Source organism: Microchirus variegatus (assembly GCF_963457635.1).
Source record: "Microchirus variegatus genome assembly, chromosome: 18".
Classification (NCBI taxonomy): domain Eukaryota; kingdom Metazoa; phylum Chordata; class Actinopteri; order Pleuronectiformes; family Soleidae; genus Microchirus; species Microchirus variegatus.
In genome coordinates this window covers 6,803,048-6,819,789 of record NC_139819.1, presented here as the reverse complement: position 1 = coordinate 6,819,789, position 16,742 = coordinate 6,803,048, and the positions used below count along the sequence as shown (strand labels likewise).

The 16,742-nt window shown below is 39.8% G+C and overlaps 1 protein-coding gene across 1 annotated transcript in view; it reads right to left on the bottom strand.

Moving 5' to 3' along the window:
• Positions 1-7,023: 7,023 nt before the first annotated feature.
• Positions 7,024-16,742, bottom strand: part of osbp2b (oxysterol binding protein 2b) — a gene marked incomplete at its 5' end in the record, with an annotated part of 49,568 nt that continues 39,849 nt past the window's right edge. The window contains 6 exons of the mRNA XM_083904737.1: positions 7,024-12,032; positions 13,211-13,228; positions 14,899-15,119; positions 15,267-15,451; positions 15,606-15,701; positions 16,418-16,521. Of these exons, the coding sequence (XP_083760863.1) occupies positions 11,890-12,032; positions 13,211-13,228; positions 14,899-15,119; positions 15,267-15,451; positions 15,606-15,701; positions 16,418-16,521 (767 nt within the window). The 3' untranslated portion in view covers positions 7,024-11,889. The remainder of the gene's footprint in view (positions 12,033-13,210; positions 13,229-14,898; positions 15,120-15,266; positions 15,452-15,605; positions 15,702-16,417; positions 16,522-16,742) is intronic.

Here is a 16,742-nt window from a genome sequence, read left to right as displayed (position 1 = left end):
ATAATAGCTTTTAAATGTACTTTAGGAAAGAGCCTTGCTTTACCGAGGTCGTCATCTTGTGCTGATATGTTTGTACGGTAGCCTGAATGGACAAATGTCAGCTATTGCCAGTGCATTTCACATATTAAAGCAGAATCTAACGACATGCAAATAAAGAAGAATGACATCCTATAATTCACGTGTCAAACTCAAGGCCCGGGGGCCAGATGTGGCCCGCCACGTCATTTTATGTGGCCCGCGAGTAATTAATTGGTCATAAAAATCTGTGTTAAAATACGTTTATGCTGCTTTAAGGCATGCGTTGACCATAAACTACATTTCCCACAATGCATGGCGATTGCGTTACCCGCAAAGTGACGGCATCGCCATCGTGGACCGGGTTACATCTATAATGCATCATATTTGTAACTTGAATAAGTAAGAAATACAGAAAGTTATTTAGCAATATGTTACGGAGTAGTTAGCTTTATTAGGGACCTCGCGCACAACGGTGCGAGGACCTGTTGAAATTGCTCAGATTATTATTATTTCTCTCTCCACGGAAACTTGAATTTGACGCCCTAAACGTGCGTGAAAAACCAACACAAAATAGCTCAGTAGCGCCCCCACAGGTCAGGCCCCTATGGAGCGGGCCGAAATTTAGTTGCGCCAAATTTCTTGAAATTCGGTGGGTATATTGCCCGGCCTGAGACGGACAAAAAATCCTCTTGACACCATGAACTCAGCTCAACAGGAAGTCAGCCATCTTGGATTTGGGCGCATTTTCGCAAGTTTCGTAACTGAGCTTGTTGTTTTACATTATATTTGGTTCCATTTAGTTCCATTTATTCTCTATAGACAGTTACATTTGGCCCTTTGAGGGTAACCATTATGCTATGGTATGGTTTATGTTCTGTTACCTGACAGAGTCACACTCTCTCCTCCTGTCGCTCAGAACACACTCCACTTTCTGCGTCTCTGTCTCCTTCTGAGTCGTCTCTGCAGACAGTCGCTCCAGTTCCTGCAGGGCATGCTGGGATATCAAACCATAAACCATGAGTGTGACACTTTTATACACAGTTTTTCCTTTGAAGACGCAGTTGCAAGTAGGGCTGCAATGATTATTCCATTATGAAACAATTTAAAAAAATTGATTGAGTGCTTTTTCAATAATTAAAATGAGTTTTCAGTGGGAATATTTTCTGGTTTCTTTGCTCATTATAGCAAAAAATGAATAATTTTTGGGTTTTGGGCAAAACAACATTTTCTGGACATTTTACAGATCAAACAAGAATAAAATGACGGACACATGAATCAGTTATAGGAGTTTCATGTTACCTTTCTTCTCTGTCGGAGTTCAGAGAGACAGAGCTCGACGTCTCTTAACTGAGTCCTCTTCATCTTTAGAGTCTCCTCCTCTCTCTCACATTTCTAACACACACACACACACAGACACACACAGACACACACACACACACATTCTTGTACTTGCTGCATACTGAGGGCTGGGTTGCTGACAAAGTGAGGACCAGCATTTCCACTTTATAAATCAACACAATTACAAATATCTACTTCATGAATGACATCTACACAGAACTACTGATTGCAGTACCATAAAATGTCTGCAGGTGGAGCCCCAGAGCAAAAAGGGCTGGAAAACTTTTTTAATGTCTTTTTTTTTTTTTTGTAATTTTTGGTCAAATTTTTTTACAAAAACGTAATTCTATACTATGTTGATCAAAATTTAAAAAAATCTTTGACAACAAAATTTTGGTCCAGAATTTGACAAAAACGTCATACTATACTATGTCAATCCAAAATGTAAAAAAAAAATTGACCAAAAATTTTTGGTTCAAAATTTCACAAAAAAGTCATACTATACCATGGGGTTTTTTTTTGTTTTTTTTGACAAATTGAGTATAGCATGTTATAGCAACCTAAGGAAGTTATTTCAATGAAAACAAAGTGAGGACCGGCCAAAATGTCCTCACTCCGTAAAAATGACCTCACACACACACAAAATGTGTCAAACATGCACATAGAGATTCAACAGCAGCTCATATTGAATGAACACGGTAAATGACATCATATTTTCATACTCGTCTGAGATGATTAAGCCGCTCTATCATGTTCGTCCCTGACGTACAGCGGCTCGTCTCCTCGTCCGTGTCCTTGTCCTCGTCTCCCAGAGAACACACGAGTCTGTCAGACAGAAAATATAATATTATCCTTGAATATGATATGAAAAGACAACATAGAGGACACAAACAGGTGTAACAAATGTTACCTGTGAGTTTGTCTCTTTTTATGCAGAGCCTTTCGAACGGAGGGACTTCTTTTCTGTCCGTCTCCAAACGAGGAGCTGAGGACTTTGCAAAGAAAGAAAAGGGAAATTCTTTAAATAAAAAAATAATGTACATATGTGTGTGTGTGTGTGTATAAAGAAAATATGTGTTATTATGTCACAAATTCAGCTTCACCTGATGTCCACTGAGGTTCACTTTCTTCTTGTGTGTGAGTGTCACAGTCACTCTGGTTTGTGGAGTCATCGTCCAAACCTGTGATAGACTGGATCAGAGAGCGCCATCCTGCAGGAACAGCAATTCAACTTCATTTATTGGTCATTTATAGATATATATATATATATATATATATGTGTGTGTGTGTGTGTTCTCGTGCTGTACACAGGAAGTGATGTGTTTTATGTCAACACAGATGGAGTTAACTGAAGTGAAACATTGCAAAGCAAGTACGATAAGAGACTGTGACTGAAAGCATTGGTTAACACTTCTTGTGCTGCTGGTGTATACACACAAACGCTCCCTTGGTCAGGTCTGATAGTATTGCTTGTAATTTCCGTTCAAGAAGAACAAACAGAAGCGTAATAATAATAATAACAACAATAATAATTATTATTATTTCCATACTCGATTAATACGTAATTTTTCTCGATTAATCAAGTATTTGTTTGGTTTTTAAAAAAGTTTTTACCAAACCTTATGAAATTATGATGTTGATTTCTTTGTTAAATGGAGCAAATTTAAGAAGCTGAAAAACCAGAAAACCTGTTTTAATCAAACTGATTCATAGTTGACGATTCATTTACTAGTGGATTAATAATTGATGAATCATTGCAGCTTTAACCATCATCACCAACAAACCCCAAAGGTTACGTACTGCAGCTCTAACTTACAAACACATTCAGACCTGGGTTTTTTTTAAATTTGGTTTTTGTTTCCCAGTGAAATGAAAGCTTGTACTCACGTCTGCCCTCATGTCCATTCGGTGTCTCCTCTTTTCTATTTGATACATTCACTCTGAGGAAGTTTCCTGGAGGACACTCGTCCAGCTCCTGTCTTCTCTGACTCGTCTTCTTTGACAGAGAATAGTAGACACTCGCTGTCTCTTTAGTGCTTTTCTCTATAGGGGTTGATGATAATCTGTCAGCAGCACAAACACTTTGTCCTTTTTGTTCCCTCTGGTGAGTGTCCCTGTCCAAAATCCTCTCCATGTCCTCCTCTTTGTCCAGCTGGTGGACATCACTGCGCGGCAGAACTACTTCCACCATCTCTTCTCTGAAGCGCCAGACAAAGTCCTCTGTGCAGATGCTGTCTGACGGAGGCCGTGTCTCTGTGAGCGTGTTCTCCTTACAGGTGTCTCCAAGGAGCCTCTGCAGTCTCCACATGACCTCCTCTCTGTGAGACTCCACGTCCTCTTTGTTTCTTGTCCTTATGTCTGACGTGACTTCAGTCTCCTCCTGAGAGTCAGGACCACACCGACAGTCTGCAGAGGGAAAAAATGGGATGTTTTTGTGTAAAACAGAAGCTGGTTGACAATTAATACTGGATACAAACCGATGAAATACACTTTTCTTCACCAACTCATTCTTACAATCATACCTGGTTGTGCAGACTTTGATGTGACATGAATTATGAAAAAAATTAATGAATGTACTTCAAATTAGATCATTAGATAAACAAATGTGCTTCATACTAAATCGAAACCCTAATTGGTGCATATTTAAATAAAGAAAACATATTTAACCTTTAGAACACAGACATTTCACTGCTTTTCCCCCCATTACTATGTTCAAACTTACAGTATATACAGAGGCTATAAGAATGTGCAATATAGAGCGGCTTATATCCTTTTTTTGAGAACAATCTATTGGAAATCTGATGAAATTATGTTAGTTTTTTTTCATTTTCGCCAACTATATAAACACACCTGAGCAAAAAGTACAACATTTCAAATTTTTTAAATTGAATTTGTGAAATATATGGCAAATACGTCACATTTCAATGTTCACTTGGCTCGTTTTTATGAACAAAAATAAAAGAAAAACGGTTTTGTGACTTCTTCACAATTATCGCTACTCCCGATATACAATCAATCATAACACAAAATGCATCTTGTAAAGCTTGAATATGTGACCTATAAACACACACACCCAGGATGTCCATATAAGGAGTAGTGTATTATTCCTGTGGCAATTTACCAAGGGAACTTATTATTACAACACCTTCTTGGAAGATTTAGCAACTTTAGCAGACTTAAAGCCTTTTTGCCTCTTTGTTTATTAGAATTATTTTCACTTTTTGTAATGGTCTATTTACTCAAAAGTTATTTTAAGGCAAGAATTTGGCTCAAGAACTGATAGAAACAACAGTTTTTCCTGCAACAGTAGTAAAATATTACCTAATCTCTGCTCCGTCACAGGAGTGTGTATCAAATCCAGACGAGACATGGGCGTGTCGTTTGTTTGCATTGTGCTTCCGAGGCCTGTGTCTTTGCTTGGAGACGGACTCCACTGAAGAGCAGCTAGAAAGAAAACAATAAAAAACACACACATAAGCTTATAAGAAAAGTAAATAAATAAATAAATAAAATGTTTTAAATAAAAGGTATACGTTCTGACTTAAATTACCAGCATCTCTGCAGACGGGCTTCATGAAAATGTCCTGATGTTTCTGGGTCTGGACCTGCATTAAACACATCATATTAAACACATTAATCCTTATTTAATGCATGGCTGTGCTCAAAAATGTTCCCGCTATGGGTGATAATCATCAGTGGCACACTGATTTTGACAAACAAAAAGTGGTGCTTAATGTCCAGCATCAGTGGTGAATGAATGAATGAATGAAGGACAGACACACAGTGATTATCACAGACCTGTAGTTGACCGAGCTGAGCGTCGATGGCGTCCAGGAGGAGGTCGCAGTGGTCCGGTCTGAGAGGCTCGGGGTCAAAGTCGCTCCTGCTGACATTTAAATCTGTAAAGTCAAAACATAATAGTCAATAATAAAAAAAGAGCAGATGTGTGTGAGAGTTAAATATGTGTTAGAGATAAATCCTCAGACCAGAGTAAAGAAGCTCATCAGTGTCTGCTCCATCATGGCTCCTGCTCGTGTCCATGTCCCTCTGCTGAGGACAAAAGTGCAGACACAACAGTGTCTCACAGTGTCTCTTAGTGTGGACGGCTGACTGGGCAGCAGTGGGTGAGTGGGGGGTTTATGTTGCTCAGTCGTCCAGGAAACCAGGACAATTTAGCTTGTTAGCCGGACAAACTGACTTCTTTTCACAGACGACGCCATAAATTCCTGAGCTGTTTGGTTTCTTCCACTCTCGCCCCAAGAGGAAAATCAAGCCCAGGAGCTGAGGAGGTTAAATCCACTGGGTGTGTTTATTACATCCTGGAAACTTTGACTGTAATAATAAAACTGTAAGGACAACAAAAACCCTTCATGTATCTGGGATCCGTTAGGAGGACTTACTGTGAGTCTGTTGCTCTTCTTCTTCTTCTTCTTCACTCTTCTTCCTTCCGAGGTGATGTGCAGCTGCTTGAGCCTTGATTGACAGGCGCGTCACCACCACCGGTTGTCTTGGTAACGGTCAAACAGCTCGCGACGCCCGCTTGGATGTGCATTGCTGCGCGCATAGTTGAGCAACAAGTTTAGCGCCAGAGGAAAGCGCCCAAACATCACTGTCTGCATTAAAGGGAAAGTACAGGTTTTTACACGTTTACACCTGGAGCTATCTGGGCTGTGTGCGCCCCCTGCAGGCCACCTGTATCAAGAAGACTCTCACTCGCTTCTTCTTCTGTTTTACCGTTAGAAAACCTTTTCTGACTTCAAACTGAAGATTGTATGCCGCCGAATTCACCTTATAAGCCATTTTAACTTGGTGATGGAAGCAGCAGTGGATCAACAACACCATGTGTGCCATGATGTAAAAATCGCAGATTTTTTCTATGGGCTTTGGTTTGAGGAGTGAGTGGTTTTCAATGTGACAAAAATCGTTGAAGCTGCAATTCGGCTTAGCTGTGAGCTTTTATTAAGTTTTCTCCGCTGCTATGCTAAGCTGTAACACACCGCGGCGCGCGCGCACAGCACACTAGCTAGTGGTGCTCGATTAATTCTCACCGGGCAGCACAGGTGGCCTACTTTAGTTCCGTGTTGTAGTTGTTGTTATCGCATCCTCAAAAATAGAAACATTTCAAAGCGAGACTGACGTTTATGCATGTTTTAAATAAAAGTTACGCTAATAGATTTTTTAGACCTTTCAAATTTGTATTTTTTTATGATGTACCTTTTATGAGATTTTAGGACATTTAAGGCCTTAAATTCAAATGATTGGATTTAAGACTTTTTAAGACCCCGCGGATACCCTGTTCCAGTCATTAAAGGTGAGATATTATAGACTAATAAAGGTGTAGACTCATTTATATTTTGTTTTTCCATATAAAGCAAATATAAATAATATTTGATAGTATGAAATTCGTAGGAAAAGTAAGCATACAACTTGTGCTTCTGTAAATGTAGTGGGTGGGGTTTTCCTTCCTCCTAGTGGTAGAAAACCTCTTTTTCATGTGTGTCCTGACCAAGACAGGCATAAAAAACATCAAATAATCAAACAGCAAGAAGATAATTTCTCCTGTTTATCTCTGACAGACACTCCACAAATGTTCTTAAATTTGCCAATTAAATCCATTCCATCCTTCAACCACCACTCAAAATAAAGCAGACAGACATTCCGTGTCAACAATAACTTTATTATCTTCTTTTCCATTACTGTGTCTTTGTTGTTTAAAGACAATGTTACAAGTATAAATTAACGGAGAAAATACACAATTTAAAAAAAGAAGAAGGAGCAAAACCTCAGTTGAATCTGCAGTTTCACAATATCACGTGTATTTGGGGAGTACGTGTAAATCAAGGCAGGTCAATAATGACCTTTGGCCTCATGTACCAGGCTGCTGTTGTGATGTGTTGTTGTCATAATTCTAACCCTCATACAGATTCTTAACCAAAGCTGTGAATTGCAGTGCGTGTGGAAGCAAGGTTCAGTTTAGACAAGGCAAGAAAAATCCACCATCCCGTCTTCATTAATGCACCCCTGCCTCTAAACTGAGGACACAAGTCAAGCTCATTATGCATAAAAACAGTATGAAAACACTCAAATGAGAATAATGGCACCCATGAGAAGATTAAAACTCAAAGCTGAGAAAGAAAAATCACGCCACAGTGAGTTAAGGGTTGGGTAAAGTGTAAAGAGAGAAGATCCCTCTGAAACAAAGAAGGCAGGTTATTTTTTTATTTCATTATTTTAAATCTACAGTGAACTCTCCATTTACACTTTGGTTGTTTTTTTTCCTCGACAACAGTTTGAAGCGACGACAGCCATGAACGAACAAAACCTACACCTCACTGCGTTATTGCTACAGCTGTCCGATACTTGTGTACAGACGAGTCACCGTCTGGTACCGAGGTCAAGTTATCTGAAAATATACCGACTTACTACCACACACACGATGAGCTCTTCAATATCATTCAAAATATAATATGTCATTTCTCAAGTATAAAATCATCTCAAACACACAATATATTAAAGTAATCTCTGGTGAAGTTTGAACATCGATAAAGGAAATCACAAACTTCTCGGAAACTTTCCACGTGTTCAGTTCATCGTGGCGATGATGATGATGATGATGATACAAATTTTACTGCACAACAATGATCGCAAAAGTCCTTAAATGCGACACTCTTGATATGCGACCTCAGCAGCAGGGCAAATTAAAGCCTGTCTGATAAACAAGAAGATAATAAGTTGAAAAGATAAAAGTAAAATAAATAGTTTGACAATTTGGGAAATATGGTCATTTTGTTTTGTTGTTAAACATTAAACACCAAGACAGCAGCTAGTTAGCTTAGCTTAGCAATGAAATGACGAAGAGCCGAGCTAGCTGTTAGCACAGCCTGACAGCACAGTTCTCTTAACTGTTGAACATAAAGACAGTAGCTAGTTAGCTTAGCTTAGCAAGTGGAAGTAAGTGGACAACACTTGTCGTTTTCTGTCCAAAAGTTAAAAAATAAGATCTAGCTACATGCAGTTCAAACTTATTGACTGATTAAATAATATCTAATTTGTTTCATTTGTGTAAATCACACGTTTGAGATGACACAGATCCTAGCTAGCTGTTAGCAAAGCCTGACCTCTTAACTGTTTAACATACAGGTTAAAGACAGCAGCTAGTTAGCTTAGCAAGAGGAAATAAGAGGAAATGCTTGTCTGTTTCTGTCCAACAGTTCAAAATAAGATCTAGCTACATGCAGTTCAAACTTACTGACTGATTAAATATCTAATATTTTTTATTTATTTGGGTAAAACACAAGTTTAAAATGACAAAGAGCCTAACTAGCGAGTTAGCCCTGCTTCCACTCTTTAAGCTAAGCTATGCTAACAAGTTACAGGCTGAAGCCCAAGAAAGGAGAGAGCTATTAAGCTTTTCCTCCCCCCAAAAAACAAACATTAAAACAAAAAAAGGCTAAATTATTAATTTTTAGCAAGCAACAAATTAAAAACGCATCAAAACCGTTAATGTGAATTGGTTAAAAATACATGATTCATTATCAAATCATTAACAGTGATGAACATTTAAAGAGCTCATATTATGATAATGAAAATCTCCTTCACTTCATGAGTACATATATTATTATTTATTCTTTTATGGATCCATTTATTTTCTAATACATGTTCACATCATAATGGCCTGCACATCAGAGGACACGGTGGATTATCGACACTGATGTGCTTGTATCAGGGACTCTATAAAATCATTTTCAGTGTGTTAGGACAGTTTATGGAAATACAAAAATTTTAATCTGCAGATTAAAAGGTCAATCTTTGCAGATTAACTTCCGTCGTCACAGAATTGATCAGGTTTTTTTTTTTTTTTTTCAAATCAAAATTGCAGAAAATCGTCGTGGGTTCATTCAGTTTCAGACTTAAACTATGCTGTACAGGTAAGTTAACACTCAGATTAGTGGAGTTATTCTTAAATTTACAATATCATTCGTTTTTATCACAAACTATTCACAGAAATAGACAAACAATAGTTACAATTGCTCCAGCCTGAAATTCTACATTCCTAACAATAATTACAAAAAATACTAACTAGTTTTTCAAAACTCTAGTTGTCAACAAAGACATGTAGTGCACAGGTGGGAGGACTGTTTCCCCTTCTTCAGTCGATTTAAGGCAAAAGACTGAGGGTACCCTAGTGAGCTGATCCCAGATCAGCGTGTCCACAAACACTGAAGGAAAAAGGCTGCACATGTAAGCTGTGGTGAGCCTGGAGCAGCAGCTGAGGGAATCCTCTGTCGCTAAAGCTGACCGCACATACTGTAGGTGTGGCACAGGAACCAGCCCTGACCTCCTGTATATATCGTCAGCTGAAGCCACTCTGGACTCCGGAGAAGCCACTCCACTCTCAAGTAGAGACGATTCTACTGGAAACTACACATTAGGAGACTGAGAGGAGGCTGTGGGAGTTGACAGCATGTACTCGGTGGCAACTACTCACTATCGTTTGTCATTTGGCGCTAGGGCTGGGCATCAAACTTCTATACTTATGTGGTGTGGGCTTTGTCCTCTGTATCATCTAATATAGAAAGTAGGTTGTCAATTATAATCAGGTTGCTGGTTCAATCCCGAGACTGGGATGCCTGTGAACAAGGCCGTCGATCTCCCCTTCGCTCCCCCGGCGTGTAATAAGGATGGGTTAAATACAGAGGACAAGTTCACCGTCGCTAATTGGTACGTGTTCTAATTGTAATTGTCTGTCTCCAGGAAGTAACACGCAGAGATGGAGCTCATTCCCCAAAGGAGAAGAGGAAGTGTGTATCCGTCTTTCTATGTTGTGTTTTGAGAGGCTGACACTTTAAAAAATATCACTTCTTACTTTGTCATCCCACAGGAAAATGTGTCAGTAACCACCATACCAAATTTGAGTGACTAAAAAAGTGTTTAAAAATGAGGTTTTAAATGACATTCACACACTATTCTGGAGTCCTCGATATTTTCACCATTTTGGTGGTGTTTTAACGACATATTGCACATAAACACAGCTAGTTTAGCAGCAGCAGTCCTCCACCCTCTCTCTCTTTATCAGCATTGGATTATGGTAATGTGTCATTTTGTTTGTTAAATCAGTTTTAATAAGTCTAATACCCAGCCCTATTTGGCGCAGACTTAATACTTTCCCGACGTGACGTGACTATGTCTGTCGCTCATCAAACGTGTTGCCACGGGAGAGCACCAGAGGACGAGGTAAAGAACACACACACACGTCAACACAAACATAATGCACTGATCTAAGGTCAGTCACAGTGAAACAGAAGCAGATCCAGGTCTTTGATGGAGATTCCTTCACCGTGATATGAATGTTTGGAAGTTTTGTGTTACTGCAACTGTACTGTGTTACCATCCATGGACTTTTGTTGTGTGGCGGAAAAGATGTCCGAACGACTGACGCATTTTCATATTCGAAACGTATGAAACGGATCAGCAGCTACTGTTGTGTTATTATCACGACATGGACTCACTGCAGGTCTAATCCACTAGTGAACTGACGACAACTAGATACAACACGTTTGTGCGCTGCTGCATATTTTTATAATTTCAGATAAAATCAAAGAGATTGTTTCAATAGAGTTGCTGTTGATTATGGAAAACCAGACTGTCGAAAATCAAACAAATACATAATTTAACATTAAATAAATTGTGAAATAATCAAGTATATTTAAAAGAGAGAGCATTTTAACAATTAAAAATGTTCACTGCAGACGGTGGAAGTTCTGTCTCGCAGTTTTTATTAATTATTTCTTTGAAAATCACCTTTTATTGTTCTGTTCATAACAAACTTTATTATATCATAAAAATATCTTGTTTGATTTTCAACATTTTGGGTTTCCATAATTTCCAATTTAACAAGCAAGCATTTTTCATACTCCATATCCAGGTGTCAACCTCCTTTTTAAAGTCACCAATAGGCTTTAAATGTGCATTTCCTGTGTAGAGATAGAGGAAATTAAAATTTAAAATGTATAAAGGAGGCCTAGCATAATAAAACAAAGGATGAGTTTCATCAAAATCACCAAAAATACTGTTGTGTTTCTATGATTTTTGTATCCGTTACTGAGTCTACACACTTGCTGTGATATGGGCTTCTATCCAATTGGTAAAACTGTGTCATCATCGTGTGTGATCACAGAAAAGTGCATTTGTGGGTAGCATTTACAGAGCACCTGGTGTTTGTCGGGGAGTGCACGGGTGCCTTTGTCGTGTGAGGTCACATTCACACTTTATCCCTCGCTGCTGTTTCACTACAGCGTCAAAGAGGACAATTCAGAGGACGCCTCTCTTTGTCCCTGCAGTGAAAACAGAGTGAGGGTTTTACATTTGGAGGTACAGTGTAATCCGACGAGTGTGTGAAACATACATGTTCACTTGCTCACAAAAGGTCCATATAGTGCTCATAAGCCAGCTTCGCTCCCCCCCCCCCCCCCCCCACTCTGTGAGGCTGAGCCAGTTCCCTGTCTGATGAGGTTCGGTGGCTCAGTTCCTGGGTTAGAAGATGTCAGGACACATGTTCCAGTCCTGTCTCTCCTTGGCCTCCCAGTAACCTCCCTTATACACAAAGGTGGTCTCTCCGGTGAGGGAGTTCCTCCTCTGGTGAAACCACAGCGGCTGGTAGCCTTCGTATTCTCTCCCTGTGTGGGACAAAAAGCTCAGGTGTTACTCTGTCCTCGGCACTTTAGTCACGCTCGAGTGGAGAAGCCACATTTGCAGGGAACTTTATGAGCAACTGATTCACCGGCATCAAAACACACACGCACACATACGTATAGTATGTATGTAAAGGAGAAACAATCACTTACTGACCACTATATTTAGATAGTTAGCTAGTAAACCAAGATATTAAAACTCACATCAATAAATGAATGGAAACATTCTATGTTATATGTCTTTATACAAGCACATTGTACATTTGAGTTTAAATAGGGCTGATTTTTAGTTGTATTTTAGGTTATGCGATGCTAATTTGTAGTCTGTTTGGCCAAATTTAACAATAGGTGCATTAGCTGATGGACTTTTTTTTAAGGATCGAACAACAAGCCGAATATCTGAAATTCATACGTATTCCTTGAGGGAATACTGCATCTTGTTTAAGAAAATCCTAGTGAATATTCAACACTGGGCTTTATATTAACTGTACATTAAATTGCAGTCTATAATGAACCTCAAAAGCCTCTGTACCACTCTCAAAATGTCTCAACCAGAGGAGAAGAAAAACAGAGCTCTTCAGCTCAGATTAACTAACACTCTCTCTTTTCACTTTGTTGGTGGATATTTGACACATATAATGTTTTTATCGTCCGTTATTCTCGCCTTGTTAACTGCAAGTTCAGTGTTTATAAAAATAAAACAAATACTGGGACAGTTGCAGTATCTATGTGGAAGAGTATGTGCATGAACACGGCAACTGTCCCAGTGTGTGTGTTTTATTTTTACCCTTGCAAATCAAATTGCAGACCCAACAATAACAGAGGTCACAAACAGTCAAACACCTGCTGATGTGGCTTCACCACGACACACCAAGAGCTTCTGCAGAAGTTATTTTTTATAACTTATCCGTTATTACATGTAAACATATTATCAGAACTAAATGAAAATGTCACATGTGCACAGGAAAAACTTTTTTCCTTATCCTCCATTTTCTGGAGAAGTTGACATGAGAGGGGGCATCATGCAGTTCCCACACAGAGGCAGACCACACAGAGGACACACACAGGATGGAGTGTAGTGTGTGTGTGTGTGTGTGTGTACATGTGTGTGTATGTGGGAGCGATGCACAACAGAGGGACGTAGAGTAACCCCCACCACTCACCAGAGTCATATTCACACTCTGACCATCAATAGAGGGAGGAAAAGAAAGACAAGTCATGGGTACAGAGAATACATTCTCGTCTATGAACAACACACACACACACACACACACACACACACACACACACACACACACACAGATTCACACAGCTATCCTTTTAAAGACACCGCATTGATTTCCATTTATTTAAAACAGCATCATCTTAAACTTAACCATAAATAGTTAATGCCTGACAAGGGCTGTGTTTATGCCAGAAAACATCCTAAAAAAGTAACAAATGCGCACACACACAAACAAACACACTGAGAGATTTCAGTCTAGCGTCTATAACATCAGGCTTCTTCTTTTTTAAATTAATCAAAGATGAACTGATATGATATTGAGTGCCAGTATTGATCTGATCCAGGCTAAATCATTGGCTCAGATATGAGAAAATGAAAATGTTCAAATCTGATACGACCCCTCGACCGTGATTACGTCGTACGAGCTTCGATAAGCACAGGTAATGTGTTGTAAAGAAAGAGTGTTATATTGGTATAAGATCATCAAGATCAGAAGACTATACGAAGATGTGGTCCATAATTATGTAAGAAATCATTTTCATGACTGAACAGCTGCTCCAAACCAATCCCGTTATGTAATTCTTTGGTTTGAGGTCTGCGTTCGTTGTTTGTCTCAGTAATAATAACTGTCCCGACACACACACACACACACAGCTGTAAACTGTGCATTAGACTGTACGAGTGCCAGCTGGTGCTGGAGAGGCCGTTGTTCTGTTTTTATGATATTGTCAATGTCCTTTAGCACTGAAACATACGAGTGTGCGAGATAATTAAATTACATATCACAATGATTTGTACTGTCCTAGGTTTTAATAATTGCAATTTGTTTTTTTCTGTAAGTGATGGTATGGACACTAGCTGAGCTAAAGCTGCTGCCGATAAGAAAAACATGTTTCGTTGGGGAAAATGTTTTCATTTACTCAACAAATTGTCTTGGAATATGAAACCAAACTGATTAAAATCTACACAAACTATGATAAGGTCTGTAATAACATTTAGTTTCTATGCAACAACAGTTGTGCTGTTTGGTTCACAGGTCATTACGATCCTAATGTTTCTGTACAGAGTCTTAAATCAAATATACTGTGTATCTTTAAACCGATGATAATATTGAACCACATTGAAAAGATACTAAATTGAATTGGATGTTTATGCCCAAAATAAGTCCTCAAACTTTGTAAGTACAAGCTTTTTGACTCACTTTCTTCTTCAATGTCCTTAAATAAGCATCTCTTTACTCACACGTAAAAGTATTTGTCCCACTTCATACCTTGATCATAGTGTCTGAATCCTTCCTCCTTCAAATTGCTCATCTGTTTTAACGATTAATGATTATCATGATGGATAACTCTGTGTTTGCTTCTGTCAGTTTGGTAAATAGATTAGCCAGATTAGCTGTTGCCAATAAAAAAGGTTTCTAGGTGAGGTCTTAATCTTAAGTTTACACAAACACATGCTGTCTGTTCATTATCTTTTAAATTGATAATAACAAAGCCTGAACTGTACAGGAATTTTATGCCCAAAATAGGTCCTCAAACTTTCTCCTCCGTTGTCCCTGCTTGTCTCCTTTTTTACTCCCTTGACTCATCACACATCACACTTCACAGTATCTTCAACATTTCATACCATCATCCATGGCGTCCGAGGCCTCCGCTTCCCTCCTCCTCCTCACTGCTCTCTGCTTCTCCTCCAGCCTCTGTTTCTCCGAGTTCGCCTCGTCCCATCGACCGTCCTCCATCAGCCTCTGGTCTGGTCTCAGGCGGCTGTCTGTCAGCGCCACTCCGTCGTCCAACTCGTTCAGGGTCAACGCCAGGGCAGAGAAGAAGTACATGTTCTCGGCGTTGTCCCTGCAACAGCGAGAGAGGTTCAGGTACATTCTGTGGTGTGTGTGTGTGTGTGTGCCTGTGATCAATAATATCGACTGCACACTGCAGCTGTTATACAACAACAATGACTCATGTACTCCTCGTGAGGCCGATGAGGTAAGTGCTTACGGGAGAGGGTATTTCTTCCAGAGGAGTTTGGGGGACAACGTCTGATAGACGGTCTTCTGCTTGCCCTCGGATCCGCTGCCGCCTCGGCTGCTCTGAACGATCTTGGCGCTCTCCATCTTGTCATCCCACGTACCGGAGAGGATGTAGTGAGCCTGACCATCACTGTCTGCCACCACACCTGTCACCTGGACGCAGCAAACGTGAAATCAGAGGCTGTTAAGAACTACTGTACATGTGTTGGTGCTGTCCAGCAGGAGGCAGCATTACACAAAATAACACAGATGACTTTATGCCAAGGTCAGGTATCAGCAAAGTGGGGGGAAAATAATAATAATTTACCTTACGTGGAACGTCCCTGGAGAAATAGCTGTAGGGAGAAAACTTGAGTTGGCAGGTCTCCTTTGTCCTGTGATTCACAATCTCAATGTCCCCCGACTGGACAAACACACAGAGAGAGTGAGAGAGAGTTCAGTGCTTTAGAGGTCTTTACAGTCTGTTAATGAAGTGACATCATCCGTCCTTGGACTCTTGGTTCCACTGAGGAACAACTCCCCAAAAACTCCTTTAACAAGGAAAACAATAAATGAGCATGAATATCTCAAAGTTCAACGAATCTATTTAATATTTCACGTGTGAATTCAACGCATCAAAGTGGATGTTTGTGCCAGATGTAATGAAATTCCCTGCAGGCATTTCACATACATCAAACTCACGACACAATGACAGAGAGATAGAGCAAAAAAAAAGAGGAAAGACTGATGGATAATCTGGGAAATGTATACAGCAGAACGCCTGTGGACATGCCTGTCATCACTGTAGCTGCATAGAAACACAGCAGAAATAAGGTGAGGCTCTGCAGAGACAGGCAGATGTGAAGCCCGTCCGTCACTCTGCATAACTGCCATCACGCACGGAACGAAGAAGCCGTTATTTTGGGATGTTATTAGAGATCAAAGCTGGAGATAAATCCCTCGAGATTGTGCAGATCCTCATTCGTGAGCTTCTAAGACTTTCTTCTGATTCTGATTCTTTGTTCTGTTTGAAGGGGAAGTCAAAAGCTCTCCCGGAGTCAGGACAGTACAACTAATTTTGCCACACAGATTGAATATGGGTGAATAATATCTACCAGTGAGAAACGCTAGAAAACAGACCTGGTCAATCCACAGCTTGCCCACGATGATGTTGTGAACCGTGGAGGTGACCTTTCTCCATACGTAGTGGTTCCCACTGGAGTGGAAATGCAGGTGAATGGTACCTGGGGAGGGACAAGGACATAATGTCAGAGCGGTGACTGCAGACCTAAAATGAACGTGGTGGATTGCAGGTTTGTGAACACAGTCAATTTGACCTGCAGCAGCTGGAAAACCCATCTTCTAACACATTTATGTGTCTATTTATATTTATCACAGATAACACTGAACAGTGTATTGCCAATATGACTTAACCTGTTTAAAATGGTGACTGCATTTTCAGTTC